Source organism: Octopus sinensis, linkage group LG12 (assembly GCF_006345805.1).
Source record: "Octopus sinensis linkage group LG12, ASM634580v1, whole genome shotgun sequence".
Lineage (NCBI taxonomy): Eukaryota > Metazoa > Mollusca > Cephalopoda > Octopoda > Octopodidae > Octopus > Octopus sinensis.
This window is the reverse complement of record NC_043008.1, coordinates 50,281,050-50,292,860: the sequence shown is the minus strand read 5'-3', so window position 1 is coordinate 50,292,860 and position 11,811 is coordinate 50,281,050. Positions and strand designations below refer to the sequence as shown.

The 11,811-nt window shown below is 37.6% G+C and overlaps 1 protein-coding gene across 2 annotated transcripts in view; it reads right to left on the bottom strand.

The window, feature by feature from the left end:
* Positions 1-1,149: 1,149 nt before the first annotated feature.
* The window catches only part of LOC115217909 (neuronal acetylcholine receptor subunit alpha-10-like), an 18,527-nt gene continuing 7,865 nt past the window's right edge, over positions 1,150-11,811 (bottom strand). Inside the window, exons 3-7 of one of the 2 annotated variants that reach the window (XM_036507960.1) lie at positions 10,774-10,818; positions 9,359-9,468; positions 6,398-6,930; positions 3,832-4,049; positions 1,150-1,854 (exon numbers count right to left, since the gene is read on the bottom strand). In XM_036507960.1, coding sequence (XP_036363853.1) covers positions 1,516-1,854; positions 3,832-4,049; positions 6,398-6,930; positions 9,359-9,468; positions 10,774-10,818 — 1,245 coding nt within the window. In that variant the 3' untranslated portion in view covers positions 1,150-1,515. Of the gene's footprint in view, positions 1,855-3,822; positions 4,050-6,397; positions 6,931-9,358; positions 9,469-10,773; positions 10,819-11,811 lie in introns of both variants that reach the window. The other variant, XM_036507959.1, reaches the window with a different exon arrangement.

Genomic DNA, 11,811 nt, shown 5'->3' with positions numbered 1-11,811 from the left:
AATTACAACTAAATATAGCTTATCTGCCTCAAACAGTTTGGTGGATGATGAACTGTAGAACCCGTAATATTGTACTTTTCTGTTTGTACTGGTTGAAGTGTTAAATAATGTTAACGGCTCGACTGTAAATTACTGCTGCAGAAACAAGATAAATAGTGTTGTGTTGGTAAATTTGTGGTATATGAGACCTGCTGAAAATGCCTAGGGTGTATATGGAATTCAAAAACTTTTGCTTCTCCTGGTAATAATTTCAGAGAAAAAGAAAACTTTTCTGTTGGCTTTCATTTTCCAATTCCTTCAATTTTTTTTTTCTAATTGATTTCAAATTAGGTGTATTGATGTAGTTTTGTATGCTAATTATGGAAATGAAATTCATTTTTACCTTAAATAATAAATAAAAAGTTAATAGCTTTTAAAGTTTGCAAATTTTGGGCAATTTTAGCCAATTGAATGTCACAGACACATAGGTGCTTGTTTTCATAGAAATAATAATTAAAAAAAAGGGCATGAGCTCACTGTATCGACCCTCTAAAGCAGTGGTTCTCAACCAGGGTCCATGTGGTCATTAGGGGTCCCATGATTTTGCTGTTAAAATTTATTTGCAATGAATTGATTTTACTTCAATAATACACAAAATTTTAACAAATTTTAAAATACAATTTCCAATACATTATTTACATTTGACGGATATTTGTCCTCATCTTGTTTGTTGTTAACAACAACAAACAAGATGAGGACAAATATCCGTCAAATGTAAATAATGTACATAATTCCTCATCCCTTAATATAGAACTGTATTACAATTCCCAATAATCATAAAAATGTAATAGGAGGTTTTAGACATGAAATGGCTACGAGACTTCCCCACCCACGATCCCAAGTAAAATAGGAACGAAAGAGGTCCATAGGCAAAAAAATACATCATCATCATGGGACATATCAGTGTGTGTGTGTGTGTTTAATTCCCTCTCTCTCTCTTGCTCTAGATATATGTATGTAAGTGCAGCTATGCATAAAACAGTCAAACATTAGTTGAAAGATCACACAATACATTTAAGTAGAGTATCACATTTATTTCTACTAAGGAAAGATTGACAGTAACTTCAAAATTTCACCGGTCGCCGCTTTGTCAGATTGTAATATTTTTTGTCTTTCAAGTCTTTTACATATATATATATATTGGTTTATCTTGTGGGTGTGGCTTAGTGGTAGCAGTGTATTTGTGTATTTGCAGTTAAAAAAGAGATGCCTTTTTTATTTCCTGAATTTGTTGTGTGTCACGTTTTTGAGAAGACTAATCCGTCATCTCTGTTAAGTCCTCTTGAAACAAATAAGGATCTGGTAAGTAGTGCTGCTAATATGTATAGGTCAACGATATCACTGACTCTGCGAAGTCCTTTGATCTCATACATCAAGTGTCTTGGTAAATATATGCGTGTGATATGCATGTACGATTGTATGTATATATGCTTGTATATATGTACATGTAATTTATTAAAACAGTGGCAAAATACTTTAAAAGTATGCACAAAGAATCAATAGGGCCGCCGTCGTTAGAATAAATGTTATAATATGAGTGATCATAAATGTCCTGTCCAGGAACAGGGCAAAGAGCTTCCATTTGTTTCCAACGGTACTTTCCATGTAACTGTCGTGTTTAGTGAGATATTGTAGAAATAATTCCAGGGTTTCAATCAGGCTGTCATGTTCTTTCATGTTTGTTTTCTCGTTTTTCTCAATGCTTGATATTTCGTCGTCGTTGCGATCGCCATCACTGACGAATGAGCTATTGTGGTAAGCTAAACCTTCGATTCCTTTACGTCTGTGACAGGAACTTTCTTTCTTGGGATTAAACTTGAGAAAAAGAAAAAGAAATAAAAATAAAGATGAATAGAAGTGAATCAAAATTTATTCAATTTAAATTAAATTTACGTAAAAAAAACTTTTATTTTGACATTGATAATATTTTCGTGGTCACTGAGAAGTACATTAAATAATGGTCTCTTTTGTACTCTAGCCAATCACCCGGATCAACCCAATCCTTGTCAGTTAAATTGGGTGGACGGAAACATATGTAGAAACCTGTTAGATGAAGTGGAAGCGAGATAACAGTGACACATTGATTCTATCTGAACCGTACTATGGCGAAGTTCCAGAGGAGTGAGATGTGATCATTTTCAAGCTGGAGGTGGTTTGCGTTCCCACTAATTCTCATGATGGGGCAGGTCCAGGTTTTTGCAAATTACCAAGTGAATATACTGTGCTGTTCTATCATGCCTGTTGCTCTATCATACTTTGTAAGCACAAGAAGACTGCACATGGAGGCAACATGATCAGTGATTTCATTTTGTTGTTTACATACATGACATGTTGGGCTCTTGCCATTCTTTAATATGTTAAGCCTGGTAGCTCCTTGTAGGTAGGCATTGATCTTGGGATGCTATGATAAACCCTTTATTTATTACTATTACTAAATTTTCTACAGCCACCTTCACATTCCATGACTACCATTGGGATCGATCAGGTACCGGACAAGGATTCTGGAATATTTTTACAGTTTTTTTACTTAATTTTTTAGAGTGGTTGGGTTCATTCTATTCATTAGTATTCTCATTTGTGAGAGCAGTCAAGTTTATTTCAGATATTCTCATTTTAATAATCATCTCTGGCTAATCATTGAGAGGATGTTGGTGTTGCTTTAGCAGAGATTGGTGCTCTGCGAGTGCCCTTGTTATTATCATTTTAGCTTGGTTACAGCTATATTTCTTCTGAGATTACATCTCTTATGGATTTGCTGTGTTAAAATCACAATAAATGTCAGAGGAGAGAGAAGGGGAGAGAAAGAGAGGAAAGTTTGTTCTGACGGGTGGCAGTGAGAGTGCCAAATGCATTTAGACCTTTTTAGGGCTTTTCTAATGGCGCTTACAGTCTCGTCGCTCCTGATAAATGAAAAAGTGACTAAATCGTTTACTGATGTTGCAAATAACAATCCGGCTTATTAATAATGCAGTATATACAATTGAAGCAGTATTTAATTAAAATAGCCATCTATGTATCATACTTAATGTATACACGCTGTTCTTAGTCCAGTTATTGCAGTATTTGTCCTGAGCTAACATCTTTGATGGACTTACTGTTTTAAAAACACAATAAATATTAGAGAGATGTGAAAATTCGTACTAGGAACGGTCAGTGATTGTGCCAGATGCATTTCAACCTTTTAAGCCTTTCCAATGGTGTGCATTGGCAGCCAGCCACATGCTTGGAGGAGAATTTAGTGTCCCTGGTACATAGACGGCTATTTCAATAAAATATTGCCTCAGTTGCATATATCGGATTTTTATTCAGCTGGACGGCTTTTCACAACATCGCTGATGGTCAAAAAGGCCAAAATCTATGTGACACTCTCGCTGGACATTACTGGGACAAATTTTCACCTCCCTCTGATGTTTATTGTGTTTTTAACACAGCAAGTCCATTAAAGATGTTTTCTCTGTACAAATACTGCAATATCTGTCCTTTTGACAAGAGAAAGAGAAAAACATATACAACACCAAATTTAAGATGTGTTTTACATGTACTGTGTGTGTATATGTGTGCTTGTGTGCAAGCGTGGTGTGTGTGCCACTATGTAAAACAAAATTCTAACTTATTCAGGTGTAAGAACTGAAGTATTAATTTTGTTGTATGTGTGTGTGTATTTGCACACACACACACACACACACATGCACGCACACATATATCAGATGATCAGCAATTTTCTTGATGCTAAATTATTTACTTTAATGTTATAATATCTAAACCAAAGGAACTGGAAATTACCTGGTTCACTCTTGATGAATGGGTCCTTGTAATTTCGGCCAAAGTTTCAGGTGTATTCTTCATAACTGCTTTCGGACCAATTATGTTTCCAAGCCAGCTTTGTTGTAATTTCTCCATCCAAGCAGGGAAAGTCGTTCCCATGCTACTTTTATAATGAATATTGACCGTTATTACAGCCATCACACACGACAGGGAGACCAACATCATACAACTAGCGAAATAGATACCTAGAACAAAGATAAATAAACAATTCTTATAAAAAGACAACTCCTTTGTAAAGACTCTAATACAACAGAATACAGCAGAATAGAAAGGAATACAGCACAATATGATAGAAGCTATTATAAAATAGACTAGAATATGCCATAATGATAGAATATAACAGTGGAGAATAATACAATACTACAGAATAAAATAATATGAGCCAACAACTGATTTCCAAAAGTGGACACCGTTAATCGAAAAGTTAACTTCGTTAGCTGTTAGTCTGTTAACCAAAAAGTTGATTTTGATAACCGTTAATCAGTTAATTCTTTTAAAATGTAACAGAAATTATTAATAAACCGCTAACGTTAATTTTTATTATAGAAAAAAATTGGATCTTTTCGGTTTGAACGGCAGTTTTTTCTAGCGGTGTCATATGAAATTGTCACCCATAATTATGAACCTAGTATCGATCTATTGCATTTCAATCTGTTTTAGGGTTAGGGGTGGGGGGAAGGGTATCTTTTTTTCTTCAGAAATGTAAATAAACCCAATCTGTTTCTTAAACGAGGGACATATTCATACGGCACAGAATGTTTTCACCACAATAGACGTCATTGATTGGTTGAAATTGCAGAAATTGAAGAAAGAAAACAACAAATATCTTACAAACTATAGAATTTTCTCAATAAAGCCAAGAGAAAAAGATGTTTTATAAACACATTCTACCAGTATACGAAGTTTAAAATTTTTTAGTTACCTAGAAATTATGTTGAAAACTGCCGTTCAAACCGAAAAGATACAACTTCTGTTAACTCAAGTCAACTTGTGTTAACTTCCGTTAACTTCAATTGAATTGTTAATGGATTTTATAGTTTTTGGCACATTTTAAAGGTGTTTTTAGTGGTTTTAGAACAAAAACTGATGTTTTTTTTTTCTATAATAAAAATTAATGTTAACGGTTTATCTATAACTTCCGTTACATTTTTAATGAATTAACTGACTAACGGTTATCGAAGTTGACTTTTTGGCTAACAGTTTAATGGTGAACAAAGTTATCTTTTCGATGAACTGTGCCCACCTTAGGTTATTTTAACCAATCATAAAGTTTATTCAATCAAAAATTTTAGCCATGTTCTAACAATTCAAACACAACATTGCTTCATTTTCTTTTTGTTGTCACTGACAGCTTATAGGCATGGTGTCACGTTTTACCTTGCTCACTACACTAAGGTCTTGCTCCTAGCTAGATTCGTCCCTGACTCGATCTACACAGAATAACTTCCACCAGTTTAAAATCACGCACGGTATGAAATTCTTCTCTTAACCTTTGGTAAAGTACCTGCTTGATTACATTAGATGTTACAATACATTATTCCATTCATTTTGTAAAAGAAAAAATATATGTATGTACATATTCACGACAAGTTATCCAACATATATTACAAATTGTTGTAATATATGTTGGATAACTTGAAAATACATGTATACAGTTTTCGATAACGTTTACTACAACGCATTATTCAGTCAGCATTGCAAAAGAAGTAAATATGTACATTCTCACAAACACATTTATGCTAACTTGTTTTGATAAAATCTGTTACATTTACTGATGGAATTCTGTCCAGTTCCAATCTGTGTTCACAAACCACGTTCTGTGCATCTGTTATTGAATTGCTCTGCTGTTCAGGGTTTCTCTTTAAAGCAGAGAAACATTTGGTTACTATTGATAGCAAGTCAGGCGACTATCTACAGACTCATTCATTGACTGAATAAATTCCTTTAATGTTATGGCATATTATTATTATTATTATCATTATTACTATTATCATCATCATTATTATTATTGAGTGAGAGAGCAGTCCATGCCGTCAAAGTGACACTGAGGTAAAATATACGAAGCCCAGTATACCCATCATAGCTACCATCTGATAAGGGTACACTAGGCACATGCATCACAACCATATGTTGGCGACATGGTGATCTCATATCAAGATAAAGATCACGTAACCTTGTAGGTGGGGCCCAGTTAGAATTTTCTTCTGGTCGAGTAGCCCATTCCGCTCAAAAGGTACTTGAATAAGGACTGTTTAAGGATGCTGAACGAACCACCCATGTTTCCAAAGGTGAATTATCCAAACCTCTAAGAATTCCTTTCAACACACAGCTATGATGCTCCCCCACTACTTCTGCTCGTGATCAGAGATGCACATATCGTCAGCCACTAAGGGACATGCTCGACTGGTTAAGGTCATTTGTGCTCACATTATAGAATTAGGTCATTGAGCTCTTACCACTACTGTAGAAAGAACAAATACTAGTCAAAACGAAGAAGAGAACATGAGAAGCAACACACCCAAAATGCACCTACCTATATAAGGAATCTCGTCTGAATTGGCTGGAAGTGTTTGGTTGACGACTAATAAGAACACTGACAATGAGAGGAGAACTGTTACACCAATGGAGACTTTCTCTCCGGAACTCGGTGGTAATAGGAAACCCAGGAGAGATATACTACTGATTAAAAGACAGGGAAATATGAAGCTGAGGATGTGGAAAAACGGTTTCCGTTCGAGCGAAATAACATATATTAGCTCACTGCTCACACCACTGGAGTGCTTCACCTCGTTTCTGATTGCTTTAAGACTGATGAGAGCCCACTCTGAGTTCTGTACGTAATTCGACGTGTCTCCAGTTACTGATGATGGATAAAGGTCCAGTTCATTAAGGAAGTATGCCCACGATGAAAAGGTCATATTGCAGAACTGTTTGTCGAAAGGGAAATTCTTGGTCTGTAGCATACAGGAGCTTTTGACAACTGATGGGAAACGGTAATACATAGCCCCATTGGAAAATATTCTGACATTGTAATATTCCAGGATCCCTTTCAGAACATAATCCACACTGAAATAAATAAAATGAAATAAATAAAAAAAAAATTATTTATGTAAGAATAGCATCTCAGGTGTACTGAAATGTTGTGTGACATACACATATATATTTCTTTACTACCCACAAGGGGCTGAACACAGAGGGGACAAACAATGACAGACAAAGGGATTAAGTCAATTATATCAACCCCAGTGTGTAACTGGTACTTATTTAATCAACCCTGAAAGAATGAAAGGCAAAGTCAACCTCGGCGGAATTTGAACCCAGAACGTAGTGGCAGACGGAATACTGCAAAGCATTTTGCCTGGCGCTAACATTTCTGGCAGCTCACCGCCTTCTCCAGCTCGCCACCTTTATGTGACATACACATATATCTACATTAAATGTAACGAGAGAACTCGTTTGCAGCAGTAGCATGGATGGCTAGAAAAATCGGCAAAAAATCTTCCTCAGATCATATCATATAGTTTTTGAAGATGTGGAAGCATTAAGATAATGTAGTCCTAGATACATTTATAAGTTCATATTCCACAGTCTTGATCATCAGGATCCATTTGTCTCCTAAAATATGAGACTTACCCAAAGTTATAAACTTATTTTTGCTGATGCAAACCACTATTAAAAGTTACACACTGAATCTCTTTTTTTTCTCTCATTTCATTTTATTTTTTGCTAGGCATGATATTTGATTTACTTGTAAAGATTGTAATGGCTGTCATCATCATCATCATCATCATCATTTAGCGTCCGCCTTCCATGCTAGCATGGGTTGGATGGTTCAACTGGGGTCTGTGACGCCAGAAGGCTGCACCAGGCCCAGTCTGATCTGACAGTGTTTCTACGGCTGGATGCCCTTCCTAACACCAACCACTCTGTGGGTGCTTTTTACGTGCCACCCACACAGGTGCCAGATGGAGCTGGCAAACGGCCACGGACGGATGGTGCTTTTTACGTGCCACCGGCATGGGGGCCAGGCGAGGCTGGCAAACTGCCACGATCGGATGGTGCTTTTTATGTGCCACCGGCACGTGGGCCAGCCGAGGCTGGCAACGGCCTGTATGTATGATTACAGATGAAGTGTCTTTTCATGATCATAGGTATTTGGTGATCAAACAAGAATGATTTGGGTTTATACAGCATCATCATCGTTAAAACAACAACTGCAACAAAAACACGCATTAGTAGTAGGAGCTGCATTTGAATATTAGTAATAGTAGAGGCATGGAGGCGCAATGGCCCAGTGGTTAGGGTAGTGGACTCGTGGTCGGAGGATTGCGGTTTCGATTCCCAGACCAGGTGTTGTGTGTGTTTATTGAGCGGAAACAGCTAAAAGCACCCCGAGGCTCAGCAGGGGTGGCGAACCCTGTTGTGCTCTTTCGCCACATCTTTCTCTCACTCTCTCTTCCTGTTTCTTGTGTAATGCTGCGATGGACTGGTGTCCCTCCCAGCTGGGAGGAACACATACGCCACAGAAACCAGGAAACCGGGCCCATGAGCCTGGCTAGGCTTGAAAAGGGTGAGGTTTATCATTTAATACTAGAGGCATTGTGTTTTTAGTGAAGAACTGCTCAGGGTCACCATTTTAGTGAAGGAAGTCACTAATGAAGATGTCAACACTTTAGTGACTGTACTCGGTCATTAATTCAATGACTGTATTATACCTCTGGTACAGTAAGGGACAACATACACTTGTATCAGAGCGTGAACAACTTTGTATCCAAGGCTTTATTCAGACGTATCACAAACGAATTCATACTGTGAGTATACAATGTTCAATGAGGTTATCTGGAATTAAATATTAAGATTATGAACCTCATGTTCCACGATGACAGTGAGAAAATAGGAGGAATTCAAACTACAAAAATTACTTTCAGACAGGCACTAGGTGAAGAATACCATAGCGAGTTGCTGGTAGGAAAGAATATCGAATCCTTATACCTGGCTCTCTCTCTCTGATGTTGACCTCATCATGTCTTACAGAAGAAGAGAGCAATTCAATTGGAATTCGCTCTTAAGTAGGCAATATTACTTCTAACGCCCTCCTGTGTGTGGTTTAGCAGTTACACCTTGTATGCAAGCAAAGGGGGAGAGCTAAACTCTGTTGCTTGGAATGTTCTAGAACATTCAACAGGGGAGATAACTGTAGTTGACTCCCAGCTAATATTTTGCGACCGAACAAACCTGTTTCAAATAGCATTGCCTACATGTTTAACTTTCCAACATTCAGGTGACTCTATCAAATGTAACGTTTATTTATTCCCATTCTTTTAATACAGTATCTCATAGCTTCAGGATTTCGATGATATAAATATTTATTTTTGAACGATATTGTATGGTTGGTGTGAAAGGTCAGATCTGGCCAGTTTGAACACAAAACAGAATATTTTGGTCAGATACGACTGGGTTAAATGCTAAAGGGTTAAAACAGAGGATTACTTACTTCTCGTAGAGCGCAATATCAGGAATCCAAACCTCTTTGTTAGACACAAGTATTTGGTCGATGTCTTCAAAATCGGTCTTATTCCAGCTCAGTCTACAATCATTCCATTGCTACAGCAATACAGAAACAAAGTCCCTTTACATTTCTGTCACAACTAGAATGGATCTGAACAGCCGTGTTGTGGGAGTGTAGTGTTTGAGTTTTGTGTTATTGTGTCGGTTGTTATCTTTAGACCTTGTAAGTGTTATGAGAATTATTGTGTGTGTGTGTTTTGAATTGTGTTGTGAGATGGTGTTGTGAGAGGGTCTTGTGCAGTGTTGTGAGAGGCATTTGTGCTGTGTTGTAAGAGGGCCTTGTGCTGTGTTGTGTGAGGGACTTGTTCTGTGTTGTGAGAGGGACATGTGCTGTATTGTGAGAGGGTGTTGTGCTGTGCTGTGTGATGGTCTTGTGCTGTGTTGTGAGAGGGACATGTGCTGTATTGTGAGAGGATCTTGTGCTGTGCTGTGCGATGGTCTTGTGCTGTGTTGTGAGAAGGTCTTGTGCTGTGTTGTGAGAGGGATTTGTGCTGTGTTGTGAGAGGGACTTGCACTGTGTTGTGAGAGGGCCTTGTGCTGTGTTGTGAGAGGGTGTTGTGCTGTGTTGTGAAAGGGTGTTGTGCTGTGTTGTGAGAGAGACTTGCACTGTGTTGTGAAAGGGCTTGTGCTGTGTTGTGAGAGGGTTTTACATTGAGTAATCATGATCCTTGTGTTGTGTTGTACATCAGCCTTGTTTTGTGTTCTGTGTGAGTCCTAAATTACATTCTGTGTGGGCTTTGTATTGTGCTGAGTTGTATTTGGGTTGAAGGCGTGTGACTTAGTGGCTAGGGGATTCAGCTCATGATTGCAAGGTTGAGAGTTCGATTTTCAGCAGCACATTGTGCCTTTGAGCAAAACACCTTATTTCACATTGCCCCCGTCCACTCAGCTGGCAAAAATGAGTTGTATCTGTATTTCAAAGGGCCAGCTTTGTTACACTCTGTGTCATGCTGAATCTCCCTGAGAACTACGTTAAGGGTTACATGTATCTGTGGAGTGCTCAGCCACTTGCACATTAATTTCACCAGCAGGCTGTTCCATTGATCGGATCAACTGAAACACTCTTCGTCATAACCGTTGTATGTTGGCCTTGTGTTGTGTGTGAGCTTTGCGCTGTATTATGTGTTGGCTTTGTGTTGCACTGAGTGTGGGCCTTGCGCTATTCTGTATGTGAGCCTTGATGAACATGAAGCCTGTGTGTGTTTAGGAGGTTTGTTGAGTGTGATTTGGTGCTGTATGTGTGCATGGCGACATTTCTAGCAAGATCTGCAGCGAGTGACATTATGTGAATCAATGACATTATTTCAATTTACAGAGATATGAAGATTAATGCTTACATACCATTCTTATCCAGATGCTTGTATGAAGGATTTGTAGGCTATCATTCTATGAGTTTTAGGACGAAAAATAAAAAAAAAAAAAAGAAAAAACAAAGATTAGAAATAGTTTACTATCTCGGTAATTATTTGATTCTGTCTCTCTTTCTTTCTTTCTTTCTCTCTCTCTCTCTCTTTCTCTCTCTCTCTCTCTCTCACACACACACACGATGACATGGTTTTGGGTTCAGTCTCACTGCGTGACACATCAGACTGGTGTCTTCCATTATAGTCTTGGGCCAATCAATGACTTCTGAGTGAATTTGATACACAGAAATTATATAGAAGGCCCTCGTGTATAATATATATATATATATATATATATATATATATACATTTCCAGGCACAGGAGTGGCTGTGTGGTAAGTAGCTTGCTTACCAACCACATGGTTCCAGGTTCAGTCCCACTGCGTGGCACCTTGGGCATGTGTCTTCTACTATATATTCTACTATAGAATATTTTTGTTTCTATATTGTCACAGTGGTACTTATAAACGATAATTTGAGATTTATGATCATGAAAACCATTAGGTATCATTCAAGGCATTCCAGCAGTTAATGTGTTTGTGTAATGCGTGCATGTGCACACACATGTGTGTGAGTATATATATATATATATATATATATATATAAAGCTGAAGTTGTCTGTGTATGGCAGGTTTGGTAGCCTTCAATTAACATTATCTCCTCCGAGACCCTGCGGCACAAGTTGACCAAAATTGTAAGTATGATAGAAGAAGGCTTGTTCTTCCTTCCGTTGAAGAAAAAATTCAAATTGGACCATGTTAACACCAAAAATTACTTACATCAAAAAAGTGCTTTTTTCTATGGAAATCCCTTATTTTTTACAATTTTTTGATTGCTGTGTCGCCATTTTTCGGTGTATTTCAACCAGAAAAATGTTCACTTAAAGAGAATAACAAGCTACATAATGCAAAATTTTTACTTTTCAAAGATTCCAATTCTAAAGGGTCGAAACAGACCTGAACAACGCCGAGCGATA